The following is a 19806-nucleotide window of genomic DNA, read 5'->3' as shown; positions in this document are numbered from 1 at the left end:
GAGAGAATTCTCCAGTACATGTGTTTTATCACCATAGATAGCTCCGTCAGTAGAGCATGAGACTCTTAATCTCAGGGGCTCGGGCCGCATATTGGGCAAAAGATTCGTGCGTTACAGGGGGGTTGGATTAGATGACTCTCATGATGCCATCCAGCTCTGTTATTCTCAGAACAGGATTAATGGCAAAAGAAAATCAGATTTGTGATGAAAATTTGCAGCAAGTACCGAGCATGATCCTACCAAAGAAATCTTTTTTATATATATAATTTTATTAGGGTTTTTTTAACATATCATTTTCAACAGTAATTAAACATACTTTTACATCTTATTCAATTTTTTTACTTCCATCAATCCTGTCTGAAAATTTTCCAATCTAATCTCTCAGTGTGCATTTCTTATTTCCCTATTATATTTCAAACTCATAACCAATATCTCTATCTTTTTCTACTTTGTAACACTTCGTATATTTCTCCTTACAAAACTTCTTGTAGTCCTACTAGCGTAATTTGTTGATTACAGTTGCTCTTCAAATAATTCATATACTTCTTCCAATCTTCTGTAAATCTCTGGTCCCGCAGGTTTCAAATCCTTCCTGTCATTTTGTCCAATTCTGCATAGTCCATTAATTTTGTCTGCCATTCTTCTTTTGTCGGAATTTCTTCTTGTTTCCATTTCTGGGCTAACAATACTCTTGCCGCAGTTGTTGCATATAAAAACAATTTAACATCTTGCCTATTAATGTCCTGAACTATAATACCAAGTAAAAATGCTTCTGGTTTTTAAAAAAAATGTATATTTCAACATCTTTTTCATCTCATTATATATCATTTCCCAGAAGTTCTTTACTTTTTTACATTCCTACCACATATGATAAAATGTTCCTTCTTTTTCTTTACATTTCCAACATTTATTATTTCTCTTATACATTTTAGCTAATTTCACTGGTGTAATATACCATCTATACATCATTTTCATCATATTATCTTTCAAAGCATTACAGGCTGTAAATTTTATCCTTTCATTCCACAACCTTTCCCATTCTTCCTACCAAAGAACTCTTAACTTAGCTTTATTCACACGCATATCCTCAATGTCCCTCACCGATACCGTTTAGACATCCAAGATTTAAAGTTGGCTAGATGGTATACATTCCTTGCAAGTACGTTGTTGCTGCTATATAACAGGGATAAGTGGTTATGGAACTTAGGGCTCATTCACACTTCTGGGTTCTGTGATTTCTTCCATTTGTCCCATGATTTCTGGGCACGGCTCCAAGAGGTTTTCCTTCCATCCCACCGCTTTCCCCAGCAAAATCCCGCTGTCTGCTGTTGAATCTGAACAAACGTCAGTCCGCAGAAAACCCAATTGATGTTTGTTCCGATTCAGAAGTAAACGGAAGTTGTGAATGAGCCTTTACTTTGCCACATACATAAATAATGTAAGTTGAGAGTATTACAAATGGGAATTGTTAAAGTGGGGACAGGTTTTTTCTTTATATTGCTTGCTAGGAGGCTATATCATACAACCTTAAGGTTTTTGGAATTCATGGTTGTAATAAATCCATTGCTCTGCAATCAGCAAGACTTATTTGTGAGATGTGAAAGACAGGAGCAGTCAAGTACAACATTCCTAGAGTGTGCATGTTTACACATGGGGAGGAATGTTTGTCCAGCCAGCAGGTAAACTTCCTGCTTCCCTCTGGGCTGGGACAGACTTCCTCCGCATGTGACTAGAGGTGGGTGTGGCCTCACCTGTGCAGGTAATGATAAAAGCACAGGGCAGGGGGCAGCCATCCCTCTCTTGCCTCTCTGCAACATCTGCAACATCTGCAAGCAACATCTCTCCTGAGTGAAAGATGCCCTCTTGGCTCCCAGCCAAGAGAGGAGAAAGGGACTATCTTCTTATAAGATAGAATCCAAATGTATATTACTTCACTAAGCTTAAGTCTGCCTTCTGGGATCTGATCGTGAACAGAATGTGAGTAAACTCTTTTTATACTTTTGTAAAGGACTGTGCCGTGTCTTCTATTTTAAGAGGGGAAAGGGGGAAATTACCAGAGTGATTATTATAGAGGCTTAAGCGAGCCTGAGCAAACGCTGCCGTTGCAAACTTAAAATAAAGGGGAATGTTTTACTCTGCTGATATTTTGGGAACTTATTAACACAAGTTGGATAAGGATATAATCACACAATATATCCTCTCCTGCACCCCTGAACATTCCCACATTATTTACATCACAAGCATGTATCCAGAGATCCCAGTTCTCGCGTTCTGAATGTGCTCTGTCCTTAAGTTATGATTCAGTAGCTCCCCTGTTGATTGTTGCTCTCCTCATGCGAAACTGGTTGGGCTTTGGGCTGCGCTGGGTTTGCTCAGTCAGAAAACCATCACTAAGCTGGTGCTTTGAAGCTGACTCTTGAAACATGTTCTTCCCATTGTATCTGTGCCTTTCTCACCTTTTTTTGTGGCAGCTTAGAAAAAGCAAATTCCGTGTTAGGGAGCATCGGGGAAGGGATTAAAAATAAAACTGCCAGTATAATAATACCATTATACAAGTCTGTGGTGCTATCAGGTTTGGAATGCTTTGCACAGTTCTGGTCACTGTGGGTAAAGGGATATTGTAGAAATAGGGGGGGGGACTTGAGAAAAGGGAAGCAAAAATTATAATTAAGGAGATGGAGTAGCTCATTTCTTTTAAATGGCTGGTTCACTTCCTCGCAGGACAAACTGTTGTGTTTGCTTTTACTTAACTCGTGGGTTGAACAAGACCTTAAATCTGTGAAATTTCTGTTCTGAGTTTTGAATCACTTGATGGTTGTGTAAGAAGCTGATTGATAGAAAATCAATGTGCTGCTTCACATTGCAAAAGATGCTGTGCTTTTTCCAGAATTATAACCTAGCTAGTGTCAAAGAGACGACATGCTGCATTTTCAGATTTTTATATCCCCAGGTGCACTTGTATCACACTCAGTTATGTGAGCAAAGTGGGATTTACTTCTGAGTAAAGGTGAATAGGATTAGGCTGAATATACAGGATTATATCCCTCAGTAAAGTCAGGAGGATGTAGCCACATTACTAGGTAAAAACAGTAATGTTGGTTTAAGGGTACTGGGAACTGTAGCTCTGTGAGGGTGAAACCACAGTTCCCAAGATTCTTGGGAGGAGTGCTGTAGTGCATGGTGTGTATAGAGCAGGCACGTCCAACAGGTAGGTCGTGATCTACCGGTAGATCACTGGACATCTGTGGTAGATCACTGGTAGATCACTGGCTCCCCCCCCCCAAAGATGCTCAACAAATTTGGCTCCCCTAAAAAAATCTCAATAACTGTGCCCTGCACCCCTAAAAATGGGACTTTCCTTCATTAAAAAAAGCTCAGCAACTTTGACCTGAACCCCCCCCCCCAAAGTGGGTAGATCACTGCCAGTTCAGTTTTTAACTCTGTGAGTAGATCACAGTCTCTTGGAAGTTGCCCTCCCCCCCCCCCCCGGTACAGAGCACAGAAAGGAAAACAAGACCAAAATAACTTGGTAGGACAAAATTTGTCTCTTGGCTTGTGCCTCTCAGGCAAGGGCAACACATGCATTGGCAAGGTGAAGCCATTTGCTTTAGGCAGTGAATCTGACCCCCGCCCCCAATGTTGCACTGATGCCAGCACTTCATTCATGCCGCCAGCCTTGCCACTGCAGCCGCCTTGTGGCAGCACGGCTGCAGCCACAGGTGAGGGTACCATTACGGCCATGGGTCTGGCAGCAGCACAGTTGCATCGGTGGAGGCAGTGGGGTGAGGACCCAGATCTGCAGGGGGAGGTGGCATCGGGGCACCTTACCTACGGCGGCAAAAAATCTTGGGCCACTCCTGCTCTCGGGACTAATTCCAAGAGGTGGGTGCACTTGTTCAGTGCCAGATTCAGAAACGTGGAAGTAATCTTGCTGTGTAGCTTTGATCCCAGAAGATCCCACTTATACTCTGCCTGCTAGGGCTTGGTTTGACAAGATTTTGGAACTGCTTGTTATAGATAGGTATCAACACAGATAAGCATTTCTGTTCACCCAAATTTTAATTTTGATTTCCTAGCAAATGTGTTCCCATTTATTACCTGTGTATGCTTAAAGAAGAAGAAGAAGAAGAGTTTGGATTTGATATCCCGCCTTTCACTCCCCTTCAGGAGTCTCAAAGCGGCTAACATTCTCCCTTCCCTTCCTCCCCCACAACAAACACTCTGTGAGGCGAGTGGGGCTGGGAGACTTCAGAGAAGTGTGACTGGCCCAAGGTCACCCAGCAGCTGCATGTGGAGGAGCGGAGACACGAACCCGGTTTCCCAGATTACGTGACTACTGCTCTTAACCACTACACCACACTGGCTCTCAGTGTAAAGGAGGAAAAAAAGATGGAGATTGTTAAGTTGTGGGTTGACATAGCAGCCGGCACAGCGATTTCTTCAAGTAGCTCTTTTATTCTGGTAAGCTGGAAATAAAACTGACTGCGAACAGCTCAGCCGGCCTGTATTTATAGTCAGCCGGCTGTCAACATTGTAACCATAACAGCTCAGAGTTCCCGCCTAAAATAACGGACGCGGACCTGAGTGAAAACTATCTACAGACCTGAGTGAAAACTATATACAGTATCCCCCTGTTGGCCCAGGGTGAAACTACACTACATAACAGAGATGACCAGCAATTTTGAGCTGTTTATTCTATGATGATGATGATAGTAGTGGTGCGAAATAACGTCAATATAATAATGAATTCATTCGCGTTCAATAGTCATTTGTAAAAGTTATGGTGTTAGTGGGCACATTATAAATTGCAAAGAAGAACCTCTCTAAGTTGCATCTGAACTTCTCTTTGCCCTGGTGAGCCTGGAAAATGGACGTAGGCAGAATTATCTTGGTTGTTAGTGAACTTGTAAAAAAATAATCGTAGAGTTGGAGATAGTAAAAGAAATGCAACAACAGTAGCTGCCTATTGGGGACACAGGTGGCGCTGTGGTCTAAACCACTGAGCCTCTTGGGCTTGCCCATCAGAAGGTCGGCGGTTCGAATCCCCGTGATGGGGTGAGCTCCCATTGCTCGGTCCCTGCTTCTGCCCAACTAGCAGTTCGAAAGCACCCCAAAAAGTGCAAGTAGATAAATAGGTACCACTCCAGCGGGAAGGTAAATGGCGTTTCCATGCGCTGCTCTGGTTTTGGTGTTCCGTTGCACCAGAAGCGGCTTAGTCATGCTGGCCACATGACCCGGAAAACTGTCTGCAGACAAACTCTGGCTCCCTCGGCCTGTAAAGCGAGATGAGCGCCGCAACCCCAGAGTCGTCTGCGACTGGACCTAACTGTCAGGGGTCCTTTACCTTTAGCTGCCTATTGAGTATGTCATGGAAGTCCAGCCCTGGAGTTATGAGAGCATGGACAGCAAAAAGGAAACAGGGCTGAAGAGAAAGGAGAATGGGGTTGAACAGTTAAAGAAACAAGTGGGGCAATTGATCAAGACCATGAGTTGGAGTGACCAGGTGAGACCTTGGCAAGTATGAGAGCTTTCTTCTCCCCACCCTGCTAAAATGCACTGCCCTTCATAAACTCACTTTTATCTGCAATTCGCGTTTAGCTGATTTCAGTTCCCTGCTATGGGCAGATACTGAATAAAGCTGCAAAAATACTCAAAAGAGATTGACTGACCTTTTTAAAATAAAACTAGTGCTGCAATCCTAAGCACATTTAATAAGGGAGCAAGAACTCTGTAGGGTTTGTTTCCAGAATAAACCCAGTTAGGACTGCTGTGAAATTATACGTGCTGGAATATGGTGCTGCTGTTTCCCTAAGTGATGAGCTGCTTCAAGAGCAATGCTTGGCTTCTTTTGGAAGATTACCCAAACTAATGGCATGCTTGTAACGCATCTGGTTTTTTTACATACATAGACAAACTTGAATATGTTGTTGTTGTTTAGTGACCCCATGGACCAGAGCACGCCAGGCACTCCTGTCTTCCACTGTCTCCTGCAGTTTGGTCAAACTCATGCTGGTAGCTTCGAGAACACTATCCAACCATCTCGTCCTCTGTCAACCCCTTCTCCTTGTGCCCTTCATCTTTTCCAACATCAGGGTCTTTTCCTGCCTTGCCGTGGCAAAGGGGCTTGAATAACTCAGAGAAGCTATGAACTATGCCGTGCAGGGCACGCAAGATGAACAGGTCATAGTGGAGAGTTTTGACCAAACGTGATCCACGTGGAGGAGGAACCGGCAAGCCACTCCAGTATCCCTGCCAAGAAAACTCCATGGACAAAGACAACAAACTTGAATATAGGTGGAGGCAAACAGCATAGGCCAATTTTAGGCTGCGAGTTATATCCATTATCCCCAGAAAGAGATATTTGTGACCCTAAAGATTCCTTCCATTCTTCAACTCAGCCCCTAATACTTCAGTCTGTCTGCTTCAATCTGGGTCCCCTGGGAGAACAGAAGATGTATCGCTTCCTGAAGATTCAGATGGGTTTCACATTCAGGGCCGTCTTCATCCAGGGGTGCGGGGCACCCAGGCGCCGAATTCTAAGGGGCGCTAAATGTATACCTACTGTATACCGGTCCCTCTTGATTGGCGGCAGTGAAAAGCAATGGAGCGAAAGTCCCCTCCCCCTTCCTCCGTTGCTCTGTTACTCCGTAGTGTCAAATATTCCTGACAGGCCAGGAAACAAAAGCAGTTTTATCCATTGCCGTCGTTGTTACAGGTGAGAGATTTCCCCCCTAAAGAAGATCAACAACTTTGGCTTCCCCCCTCCCAAAAAAGCTCAATAAAAGTTAATTTGGGGGCGCTGGACGGATCTTTGCACCCCTGCGGTGCATATGCTAAAGACGGCCTGTTTACATTCCACACCATTCTCCAATAAAGCAGGGCTGGATGGGGAACTTGTGGTTCTCAAGATGTTGGACTCCCACTGGTTCCAGCCAGCATGGCCAATGGTCAGGGATTATGGGGATTGCATGAGAGATTCCCCAATCCTGCCCTAAAGAGCCGTTCATTGAGCATCTTGGGTCATTAGCGAGCAATTTGATCACTAGCAGATACAGAAAACAGAGACATACTTGGCCAGCATTCATAACAGTAGGCTTAAAAGATAAATCCCCAAGAAGCAAACGTTATTCTATAGAATGAAGCCGGACTAGGAAAAATAGAGAAATTTCTAGCTTCATTTGTCTTTTTCTTTTATGTGAAATTTATTTCATTGTTTATTTTTCCTGCATGTTTATAAATTGCTTAATAACAGAACAGTCTCCAGTGTTTGCTGTTAACTGTGAAATGTATGCAGAAAATCCCATTCATATTCTCCAACATAAATTATATAATGCAAAATCCACTTTGCAGATTTCACAGATATAAAATTTAATAGACTCAAACTTCTGCGAAGAAGATCCTGCTTCCTTGGTTGCTCAGCTGGATGCAAAATACTATCTTCTCCTATCAGCAGGGTGCAAACAAACCACTATATTTTTCCAATGGCTCAGCTGGGCGCAAACAAATTCTATCATCCAGTAGCCCTGGACGCCGGAAGCAAACAACTTACATAAAGTGTGAAGGAAGGGAGGAAACCAGCACATTAAAGAAGGCTAGGATAAAGTCTTTGCAGTCCAGAGATTTCCTTCTGCACTGTGGAACAGTCTGTTGTGCATATGCAAGACGGATGTGCAAGAACTTCGCAAGAGGAAAAGCAGGTTGCGTCCAGAGAATCTGTACCGTGTAAAGACGCTTGCTTCACACAGCTAATAGTGGACATGATTTGTGAAAGGGTTTGCACATCCATTTTTCTCCCCATTCATTCCTTCATTTCTCCCTTGATTGTTATCTAGTCAAAGAGTGAGCTTTGTTGCTGTTTAGTCGTGTCCAACTCTTCGTGACCCCATGGACCAGAGCACGCCAGGCACTCCTGTCTTCCACTGTCTCCCGCAGCTTGGTCAGACTCATGTTGGTAGCTTCGAGAACACTGTCCAACCATCTCGTCCTCTGTCGTCCCCTTCTCCTTGTGCCCTCCATCTTTTCCAACATCAGGGTCTTTTCCAGGGAGTCTTCTCTTCCCATGAGGTGCCCAAAATATTGGAGCCTCTGCTTCAGGATCTGTCCTTCCAGTGAGCACTCAGTGCTGATTTCCTTCAGAATGGAGAGGTTTGATCTTCTTGCAGTCCATGGGACTCTTAAGAGTCTCCTCCAACACCATGATTCAAAAGCATCAATTCTTCGGTGATCAGCATTCTTTGTGGTCCAGCTCTCACTTCCATACATCACTACTGGGAAAACCATGGCTTTAACTATACGGACCTTTGTTGGCAAGGTAACGTCTCTGCTTTTTAAGATGCTGTCTAGGTTTGCCATCACCTTTCTCCCAAGGAGCAGGCATCTTTTAATTTCGTGACTGCTGTCACCATCTGCAGTGATCATGGAGCCCAAGAAACTAAAATCTCTCACTGCCTCCATTTCTTCCCCTCCTATTTGCCAGGAGGTGATGGGACCAGTGGCCATGATCTTCGTTTTTTTGATGTTGAGCTTCACACCATATTTTGCGCTCTCCTCTTTCACCCTCATTAAAAGGTTCTTTAATTCCTCCTCACTTTCTGCCATCAAGGTTGTGTCATCTGCATATCTGAGGTTGCTGATATTTCTTCCGGCAGTCTTAATTCCGGCTTGGGATTCATCCAGCCCAGCCTTTCGCATGATGAATTCTGCATATAAGTTAAATAAGCAGGGAGACAACATACAGCCTTGTGGTACTCCTTTCTCAATTTTGAACCAATCAGTTGTTCCATATCCAGTTCTAACTGTAGCTTCTTGTCCCACATAGAGATTTCTCAGGAGACAGATGAGGTGGTCAGGCACTCCCATTTCTTTAAGAACTTGCCATAGTTTGCTGTGGTCGACACAGTCAAAGGCTTTTGCATAGTCAATGAAGCAGAAGTAGATAATCATGCAGCTAGTAGTGGACATGACTTGTGAAAGGGTTTGCACATCCAGTTTTCTCCCCATTCATTGCTCCCTTGATTGTTATCTAGTCAGAGACTGAGCTTACTTTAAACAGATTCCAGAGGAAAGGTTTGTTCTGTCTTTTTAAATGGGGGAGCATTCAAACATGGAACCCACATGTTCTCACTGAAGCAGTGTAGTCCAAGAACTTCTTTGCCACATGACTCTTCTGATTGTGGAAACTGAGTCCTGTATACCTGAAGGAGCGTCTCCACCCCCATCGTTCTGCCCGGACACTGAGATCCAGCGCTGAGGGCCGTCTGGCGGTTCCCTCATTGCGAGAAGTGAGACTACAGGGAACCAGACAGAGGGCCTTCTCGGTAGTGGCGCCCGCCCTGTGGAACGCCCTCCCATCAGATGTCAAAGAGATAAACAACTACCTGACATTCAGAAGACATCTTAAGGCAGCCCTGCTCAGGGAAGTTTTTAATGTGTAACGCTGTACTGTTTTTAACACTTGATTGGGAGCCGCCCAGAGTGGCTGGGGAAACTCAGCCAGATGGGCAGGGTATAAATAATAATAAATTATTATTATTATTATTATTATTATTATTATTATTATTATTATTAGACCTGACTTGCCCACTAATTCCTACCAGCAAAGTACCTGTCCAAGTCCTGATTTGCTATTTGGCTTGATTTAATTGCATTTTAGGTGCCGAAGATAGGAAGGAAGAATAGGAACACTTTTAGTTATTTTCGTTTCCTAAATTTTTTTTTCATAATACCCCACCTTTTTTAAAGCAAAAAAACAAACAAAAAAACCCAGTTGCTAATGTGTTGTTTTCCGATCCGTGTAATCAGGGGTGGTTTATTGTCTGTTTAAATGGCAACAATGCCGACTTACCAGCAGGCACCGCAGATTTCTTAATTCCGCCTCTGACCTCAAGCTTCAAAACAAAATTTTCCCGTTGCCAGTTTCCATGTTTATCTATTAAACGACAGACGTGGTTTTGACAAAGCCAGAGTAAACCCTGGTAAGCCTTCGCTCCATTGTAACTATTTCCCAGCAAATAACGCGGTGGGGAAAATGGAGTGTATTTCAGAGATGTGCTTAGTATTGGTCTTGCTCTTGTTAGAGCACTGGTTATTAATATATCTGCGTACAACAGCAGCCAGGGACCTGTTATTTGCTTAACGGAAAGCATACGAAACATAAGGGAAGTTATTGTGATGGTCAGATTAGCAGCCGGGAGCAAACTACGTGTGATTCATCCGTCACATCTGGCGTTAATCTGTCTGCCCTACCCATGTTAAAACATGGGGTTTCTTCTTTGTGAATCTCTGCATGTGGAGATGAGTACCTTTTCTGTTCTTTGCTACTTTTGGGACAAGAGGATTGGAGTGATGCAGCTCAAGACACAAGGCACAGTATTCACATGCAGCACAGAAAGCAGGGTTGAGAAGACCCTGCAGTGGTCATACTTTGTCGCAAGAGTTCCCCCCATTTCCTGCTCACTTGTGTGGGGTGTTTTGCCTTGGCAGCCCCAGCTGATGGAGTAGACCAGTGGTCCTCAAACTTGTTTTCTACAGGCTGCAGTTTCAGAATAAAATTTTGCTCGCACCACACCAAGAAAACATTGGAAAACAAAAGCTTCCGGGTCATGTGGCCGGCATGACTAAGCCGCTTCTGGCGAACCAGAGCAGTGCACGGAAACGCCGTTTACCTTCTCGCCAGAGCGGTACCTATTTATCTACTTGCACTTTGATGTGCTTTCGATCTGCTAGGTTGGCAGGAGCAGGGACTGAGCAACAGGAGCTCACCCCGTTGCAGGGATTCGAACCGCCAACCTTCTGATCAGCAAGTCCTAAGCTCTGTGGTTTAACCCACAGCGCCACCCGCATCCCACATACATACATGCATAATTTTGTCCACCTGCCACCTTTCCACAGTTCAAACCATGTTCAAACACAGAGAAAACAGATAACTGCAACATAAACAAAACATTTTAAAATGCACAACCAAACTGAACCATTTCCACATAAATTGCACAATCGAAAATAAAGATGAAAAAACAAAAGCAACAAACTTCCCCTGAAAAACAGCACACCAGTATAGTCGATTGAGCTTGCACATCACAGTGGAAGCAGTTAGGACTGCCCTTAGTTTGCCTGTTGAGGCAAAGGAGATGCAAAAGACAAAAGCTTCTTCAGGCATCCCTCCAAATGTGGGCAGCCTTTTACATTAAGTCTCCCATTTAGTGGAGGATAAAAAATATTTTTTTAAAAAACCCTATATGCCTGCAGGGGGATGGAATGGTGAATTCACTGAGTTCTTTTCTAATGTCCAAAATTCTCCCCTGCCAGAATGAGAGCTTTTGGGCTGCTACTGCTGTTATTATTTTTTAATGTTCACATCGCAGCATCTTACATTTGACTATTTTCAAGCCCAAAGCTTGAGTAAGGCAGCGCAATAATTGAAGATGCCTCCTTTCCCCTTGAACTGGGATCCACCTTCAAGTGAGGAGAGGGCAAAAGAGGTGATTGTCTTCTAACACTTTCACCCCCCAGACTGTAATAATAATTATTTGTTTATACCCCGCCCATCTGGCTGAGTTTCCCCAGCCACTCTGGGCAGCTCCCAACAGAATAATAATAATAATAAAGCAATAAAACATCAGACATTGAAAAATTCCCTAAACAGGGCTGCCTTCAGATGTCTTCTAAAAGTCAAGTAGTTGTTTATTTCCTTGACATCTGATGGGAGGGCGTTCCACAGGGCAGGTGCCACTACCGAGAAGGCCCTCTGCCTGGTTCCCTGTAGCTTCTCACAGGAGTTAGGTTAGGAAGGAAGTTGTGCCCCTCCATGGGCAGAACCAAGATACTGTATTTTTCGCTCCATAAGACGCACCTTTTTCTTCCTAAAAAGTAAGGGGAAATGTCTGTGCGTCTTATGGAGCGAATGCGTGGTCCCTGGAGCCGAATTGCCCAGGGGCGAAAATCAGATCATGCTCTCTTTTTTTTGAAAGAGGGAAGTAGGTGTTGAAACAAAGCCGCTAATGGGCAAGCAATTGGGGAGGGAGATAAGGGACGCTAGCAATAAAGGAGGCTGCCTGGGAGGGGGGAGGTAAAGACCGCGAACTTGGAAGGAGAGGAGACAGGAAGACTAAAGCAATAAGGAGAGAAATTAGAAGAAAAGGAGGAGCAAAAAAACTGCTCCAGCTAAGGAAAAGACACTAAGGCAAACAAGAGGGAAGGAAGTGTTGAAAGGAAGCAGCTGATCGGCAAGCGATCGGGGAGAGAGATAAGGGATGCTAGCAATAAAGGAGGCTGCCTGGGAGTGGGGAGGTAAAAGCCCATGGATCCTCAGGATTTTTGCATTGGGTCACCCCAAATTCACCATCAGATCACATAGCATGTCCATGGCTACAGCCTGCACCCAAAAAACCACACATCCACTATTACGTGGGGCCGCAATGGCACAAAAGCGTGGTTACAAAGCACGGATCCACATGGATCCTCAGGATTTTTTGCATCGGGCTACCCCAAACTCACCGTAAAATCACATGTCTGTGGCCACAGCATGAACCACAAAAATCATACACCCACTGTTTCATTCAGAATATTTTTTTCTTGTTTTCCTCTGAAAACTACGTGTGTCTTATGGAGCGAAAAATACGATTGGATGGATGGGAGAGGGCAAAAGAAAATCAAGGATTACAGATGTGCAGGCCTAAGGAAAATTAGAGGAGGAGTTTAAACAGTTTTTTATTTTTTCAGTGGGGGGGGGACGTACTTGAGGGTTAAAAAAATAATAATAAAAATTGAACTGTTTTCTCCTTTAGAGAAAATGCTTTTAAGACAGGATTTTAAAATTTTTGTTCAGCTGCACTTTACCCTGTCAAAATGGGGAAACTGTTGACATGCTTAGCTCCTGCTCTGCGACTTCTCAAAGGCATTTGGTTCATCACTGTGGGAACAGGAAGCTGGGTTTGAGGGGGCCCAGGTCTGAGGCTGCAGACGTTTCTCACATTTTTATAATTCATTTCATGATCTTGAAGTACTAAGTGTATGTCTAGAATTGGTAAGACAATAACTGTCACATATATTTCAATTTCCCCTAACATTTCTATTTCTTTCTTTTTTTAAAGATATTTATTAAAAGTTTTTAAGATATAACAAGAAAAAAGAAAAATAAACATACAAAATAAAAAACAGCTAAAAACACACATTAATTTTCAATAACATAACTTCCATACACTTATTTCCTCGGACCTCCTCATACCTCCCTTCTTTGTATTCCAGTTTGATTTGTTAGTTCAGCAAATCCTTACCATTAAACTTTTGCCCATTTGTAAAACCTCTTTTTTTCATATCTCTTAAAGCATTACAGCTGGAAACCGCTTAGTTTCTATCCAACATCCTTCTAACATTCATTAATTTTACAATGTTTCTGTAAGTAGTCTTTGAATTTCTTCCATTCTTCTTCCACCGACTCTTCTCCCTGGTCTCGGATTCTGCCAGTCATTTCTGCCAATTCCATGTAGTCAATCACCTTCATCTGCCATTCTTCCAAGGTGGGTAGATCTTGTGTCTTCCAATACTTTGCAGTAAGTATTCTTGCTGCTGTTGTTGCATACATAAAAAAAGTTCTGTCCTTCTTTGGTACCAACTGGCCGACAACATTTCTATTTCATTTCTCGTTACTGGGGGAGAATGGGAGGGGGGAATTGTACATTCGTCAGGGCTTCAAAATCTTTAGCCAAATTTCACCTACATAGTTTGGAAATATATTGGAAGAATGAGGGTCTTCTGCAACTATTTCAGCCTGGAAGTAAAATGAGAAATGCCCCTTGTTTTTTGTTTATCAAGATAATAAAAAATTATTCATTTGTGAGATAAAAAAATTGCTGCTTTGACTCCCTCTGCACAACAGGTGTGCTGAGTCTCTTAGGGCGACTTTACATACTACGTTTTAATTTGTGAGTGCTAATGTTTGTGTCGAAGAAAACACACAACTAAGCAATTTATGAATGGTGGCTTTGGTTTCATTTTCTGTGTGGGGATACTGATATATATGTATCCGATTCCTGATACGTAAACCTGGAATAATACACGTTTGCTGCTTCTCCCGTATTACATGGCACACTCTTTTTCTGATACTCATACTCAGGTTGCAATAAGTATATTATGTCATTGCCATGTTCTGTTATGCAAAGAGGGGGTCCTCTCTCTAGACCAGGCACCCCCAAACTCGGCCCTCCAGATGTTTTGGGACTACAACTCCCATCATCCCTAGCTAACTGGACCAGTGGTCAGGGGTGATGGGAACTGTAGTCCCAAAACAGTTGGAGGGCTGAGTTTGGGGATGCCTGCTGTAGACTTTCCTACAGCTTGACAACAACAAAAAGTCCTTGTTTTAGGAATATGGAAGGCTGCTTGAAGTCCTTCAAAGCTAAATTGGAGTCTGCATTTACAAGGATTGTTGTTTTTTGTTTGTCAGAATTAACTATTTTTAGGGGCAAAATCCACTTTTTAAAAAGTTTGCATATTCTGTGCTTTAATGTGATGCTTTGCTCAGCTATAACAATAGCAGTGGGCCAGGTCTTGGTTGATTATCCAAACCTGGCTTTGACCTCAAAGGTACATAAATACTTAGGAGCACCATAGCGCAGTTCAGGCATCAGGTACCCATAGGTACTGATTGTGTGAAGGGTCTGTCTGGAATGTGCCTGCCTAGATGCTGATGTGCACGCCAGCCATGCTCCCTAAGCAACAAGGGATGAAACTCAGTCCTGATATGTAAAGGGAATTGGGGTTGCTTGTGCATAGAGGGTACTGATGCTCTAGGCAACGTTCCCTGGCTAAACCTTTCCCTGGCTGAACAGCCCTTTCTCCGTGGCTGTGTCAGTCGCTGGCAGAATCCGTCAGTGGGCGTTTCCTGAAATTCTTCCAACATAAAAACTCCTTGACACCAAGTCTCTGCCTAGACTCCCTGCGCGGAAGTCTTCTGCGCAGAGTGGGCGTGGCCAGCGGAGGTCCTGGACCCTCCCCACTGGTCTCTGTGGAAGAGTCCTGGAGCCCTCTCTCCGAAGTCCTTCCCTGCTCCCCTTTCTCCCAGGTGTCACTCTGATTTCCTTCCCCAAAGGAAGTGTTCTCTCTCCCTCTGCTGGTCCCTTCTCCCGCATCGTTGGGGAGCCTTACCTCCACTCTTGGCTCCGATGGCAGTTCCCTGACATGATACATCCATCTGTATGCATCTAGACTACTTCCATGAGGACACGAACTCTGATCAATCTGGAACCGTCTCCTGTGCACATAAGAAACTTGTATCAGTCATGCCTTAGCTGGAGTTGTGGCCAACTCATGCATTGTCATCCAGGAAGGAAGCTTGACCCACACATCTGTGAGAGCCCATGGATATGTTCTTACTGAAGAGGGCTGATGAATTCGTGTTGCTAGGAGGGATTTATTTAATGCTTGCATCTGCATTGGGGTGCTAAACACATCTTTCTTCTCTCCCCCCCCCCCCCGTTTCTTTTCTTTTACACAGGGACGCATCTGCAGAAAAGCCGGGAAATCAAAAAAGTCCTTCAGCCGCAAGGAAGCCGAAGCAACATTTAAGAGCTTGGTGAAGACCCATGAAAAATACGGGTGGGTGACCCCCCCTGTGTCCGATGGCTGATGCTACGTGCAACCCGCCCATCAGACGCTAAACAAAACAACACGACAACGATGAAGTACTCTTTGACATTTCCTCAATGCTGTACACCACATCCATCCTTTTTCTACTTCAGCTTCTGTTAGATATCATGAATGTCATGGAGACGTCCAAATTATTTATGAACAGATCTGTTTACAGAGGGAGGGAGGGGAAATGTTGTATAAGATTATATTTTGAAACTGGCAAATGATCGGTTGATCATTAACAAGTCACTTTAGCGCAGATGTTGAGATTGTATCACTTGCCCCCTTCCCCACCCCACCCTCTTCTTCCATCTGAGCCACACTTGTCGCCTGCTTCTCCCCCCCCCCCGCGCCCCCCCCCATGGCACAGCAAAACCAACCGGGCGGTTCTGGAAATTCCATCCATCGTTGCTTAGTTCATTTCCATGTAAAACGAAGCAGTTAATATTTAAATAAGGAAGCAGTGCATTGCAGATCCATGTTTGCTGTGCTGTTTTTAATCTATGTTTTCAAGCAGGTCAACCTAACTTGAAGATGTGTTTTCTTTTCTGTGGAGCTGTGGTCTGCTGTGGCTAAATTTTAGACCTCATTTGTGCTCTGTAATATGACCTTTGGTTCATAAAAAAAGTAAAAAAGAAATTCTAACAAAGACAGATGCTCTAGTGTTAAAAACAAAAAAAGCAAAAGCACCCAGTTGGTCAAAATGTGCTAGCTATGGTGATATTGTGGTGTGCTGTTGTTCACCAATAAAAGCAATGTGATCATATGAAGGCTTTGACACCAGATGAACCCAAGTCAAGGGGCTGTGAGGAGCCAAATGGTTTTCCTCTTGCCAATAGGACAAGGTACTTTTGGAACAGTGTATTTAACTGTCCGCTTCTGCAACGATTGAACAAGAAAGTTAGACAAAATGCAGAAGAGTTAAGCTTAAGTGTATGGTATTAGGTTCGAAATGATGGTCCAAGTACAAAAGCAAAGTCCGATTTTTAAGACCTAAGGCATTTCTGTGACTATTTGTATGCCTGGATTTCCCTACCCACCCAACATAATAGATAAGTACTTTTGAGTCCCATGTCAGAGAGAATCAGTTAACATATAAATGTGCAGCAGGGTCACTAAGAATTCACATTCCCTCTTCTATCAAACAAGTTTTTAAGACTTCATATAATGTTCCTAAGAATACAAAGGGTGAAGTTTGAAATGTGGAACCCAAATGGAGAATTGTGTTGGACACATTCTAAATAAAATCAAGCAAACGATTTAATTGCCTCAAGATTTAAGTCATTCTGTTTGCAGGACTACTGTGTAACGCTAGAAATCTTACAGATATATTACATTATGAATACTTTCACAGCATTTTTGGTAAAGAACCTAGGAAGTTATTGATCGTGAAAGGCGTTGAAAAGAAAAATTGCAACACACTCCCAAGCATATTGACTCAGAAATAAGTTCTGCTATGTTCAGTGTGACTTGCTGCTTAGTAAGGATGCTTAGGACAGAGGGCTATTAAGAAGTTTTCCGTCATAGAGAAGACCAGGCTTTAAAGACATCTGCATGAGAAAGCGAAATGCTCATGTATAAGGCGTTTGGTAGCAATGATAACAACAAACCAGACACACGCCACCTTTGAAGAGTATTATTTTCCTTGCACATCTAATGGTTTTCCCATTAGGGAAACTTGCATAACGAAGGTGCTTCATTTTGTCCAAGTTCCAGAAGAGCTAGTGATTGTGTATCGGAAGCATTTTACTGGCCTGAACAAAATTTTCCAGAAATAGAGGGCGCAAAGGCAGACGACAAACCAGAAAATGTTTTTTTTCCTGTTTGTGTGCATGTGTGAGCTGTGCTAGTGCATATGATTGCACAAAAGCATCATAAGGGTGTCTGCAATTTCCATTTACTTGGGTGCACTGTTGAAAGCTGAGTGAAGTGACTACAAACACAATTTGGACGTGAGTTTGGACACACTGCTTCTAGGCCTTTGTTTGAACGACTTCTTTCAGGGGTCGGGAGGGGGACTTTGCACGTACTTGGCAATCTTTCTTGACAAAACTGCATGCCCTCATATAACGGAAATAAAAACATAATGTAAAACAGGTGCTCCCCTTTTCTATCCCCGGTTCGGAGATCTTCCTTTCACACAGAAGCACAGAGAAATATGTAAAGGACACATATCGCAGAAAAGCTCAGGCTCATGGCATCAATCTGAGAGAGGGTGGCCTTTATGCCCTAGTCAACCTTTTGCCAGACCTCTGACTCTGACCCAAATTCTTTGGGTTTGGGGTTGGCCAAAGACCCCGACTCCAAGCCTCTGGACTCGCTAATCGTTCTGTGGACCACATGCCAAAGCTGACATGGGCCCGTCCCAACCAGAAATGGAAATACAAGATTAAAATACAATTAAAATATTGAAACATTAAACTATTAAAATGCAGCCTCATCACAGGAGGAGAAAGGAAAAAGAAAGAGGGGGAGGGAATCAAATTGGCTCCAAGCCAAAGGCCAGGCGGAACAACTCTGTCTTACAGGCCCTGTGGAAAGAAATCAGATCCTGCAGGGCCCTGGTCCCATGAGACAGCGTTCCACCAGGCCGGAGCCAGCGTTGAAAAGTCCCTGGCTCTGGTTGAAGCTAATCTAACTTCCTTAGGACCCGGGACCACTAGGGTGTTGCTATTTATGGACCTTGAGGTCCTCCATGGGGCATACCGGGAGAGGCGGTCCTGTAGGTACGAGGGTCCTAGGCCGTGAAGGGCTTTAAAGGTCAAAGCTAGCCCTTAAATCTGACCCTGTACTCCACCGGGAGCCAGTGCAGCTTGAAAAGCACTGGGTGAATATGCTCCCATGGCAGAGACCCCGTTAGGAGCCTTGCTGCAGCATTCTGCACCCGCTGGAGTTTCTGGGACAGCTTCAAGGGCAGCCCCGCGTAGAGTGAATTACAGTAGTCAAGCCTGGAGATGACCGTCGCATGGATCACTGTGGCCAGGTTGGGGCAGGAAAGGTAAGGGGAAGGTAAGGTAAGATGAAGAGACACTGCATTCCTCCACCAAATCATTTCTCAACTTGCCCCCACTGTTGTACCATTACATTACCTCACCTCCATCCATTTGGTCTGGAAAGAGAGGAGGAAGAAGAGTATTATGATGGCAGCAAGGGATGTTTGCAAGCAGAGCCATGCGTCACCAGCAGCTTGCCATCATTAGTGGCAATGCAAACCATAGTGGCAGCAGCTGGAACAGGTTGCTGTCTGCATTTGGGTGGGCTGGCAGCAGACACTGGCACCGTAATTGTGCACCAGTTGATGGGGGCACAGCTTGAGTCTGTCCAGCAGAGAGATCAAGATGTGCATGTGTGTGTATGCATGGGTGGGAATGCGTGATGTGTATATGCGCAGGTGGAGAAGTATGCATAGATGCATGGATAAATTAGTGTGTGCATGCGTGCACATGCTCAGTGTATATCTGATGCATGAGGCCAAACACGCAATGGAAAATAGATCCTGCACTTTTGTTTTAATTGTATTTCACCCCATTTCATTGAATAGCATATTCTTGAAAATACTAGCATAATGAGAGAGACCCGTGACTTCTAAATGTAAACTCTGCGCTTTATACACCAGAGACAGAAAATGAAAGGAACTGAAAAACTTGAAAAAAGCTTTCCAGCTTTTTAACATGTTAATATATTCCTCAGCTGTACATGCATGTTTTCAAATATTTCACACTATTTCACAACGCAGAAGGTTGAGGAGTCTAAAGTGACGGTGGAGTAAGAGGCTGTCTTGTACAAAGGTTTTGCTATGCTGTTGCAAGAGTAACCACTTGGCAAATTTCTAGTTTTGACCAAATACCTAAAGATGTTCTGTTTTCTGAAACTCTAGAAAGTATTTTTAAAATATTAAGATGTGAGCCGGGCTGCAGGGAGGCCTGTTCTCAAAGCTGTGTGCTACACCAGCCTACCTATTGTCTGCAAAGAAAGGCGTCACATATACCGTGATACATGCAAAGGCCTCCACACAATGGGGAACTTGGTTTTTGTGGGTTTCCTGATTGCACATAAGCTTTCATACATGCAGCTGTACATGTGAAGGCTCTTTTTTGCACATGTCCATGTCAACATGGAAACAGTGGGGTGTGCTACAGCGGGGGGGGGGGCTAGTGGGGGCAGTCCTACTCCCACATCATG

At 43.8% G+C, this 19806-nt stretch overlaps 1 protein-coding gene and 1 long non-coding RNA gene across 2 annotated transcripts in view; one reads left to right on the top strand and one right to left on the bottom strand.

Moving 5' to 3' along the window:
• UBE2QL1 (ubiquitin conjugating enzyme E2 QL1) overlaps positions 1-16883 on the top strand; it is a 32117-nt gene extending 15234 nt beyond the window's left edge. Inside the window, exon 2 of the mRNA XM_082234640.1 lies at positions 15491-16883. Coding sequence (XP_082090766.1) covers positions 15491-15622 — 132 coding nt within the window. The 3' untranslated portion in view covers positions 15623-16883. The remainder of the gene's footprint in view (positions 1-15490) is intronic.
• On the bottom strand, positions 16164-18801 carry LOC309538992. Its single transcript, XR_014222585.1, has 2 exons — positions 17921-18801; positions 16164-17862 (listed from the first exon to the last, which is right to left on the bottom strand). It is a non-coding gene; the product is annotated as an uncharacterized lncRNA (long non-coding RNA).
• Positions 18802-19806: the final 1005 nt, after the last annotated feature.

This window comes from Podarcis vaucheri, assembly GCF_965113315.1.
Source record: "Podarcis vaucheri genome assembly, chromosome: 8".
Lineage (NCBI taxonomy): Eukaryota > Metazoa > Chordata > Lepidosauria > Squamata > Lacertidae > Podarcis > Podarcis vaucheri.
The sequence above is the reverse complement of the archived record's forward strand: the minus strand, read 5'-3'. Positions and strand labels throughout refer to the sequence as shown.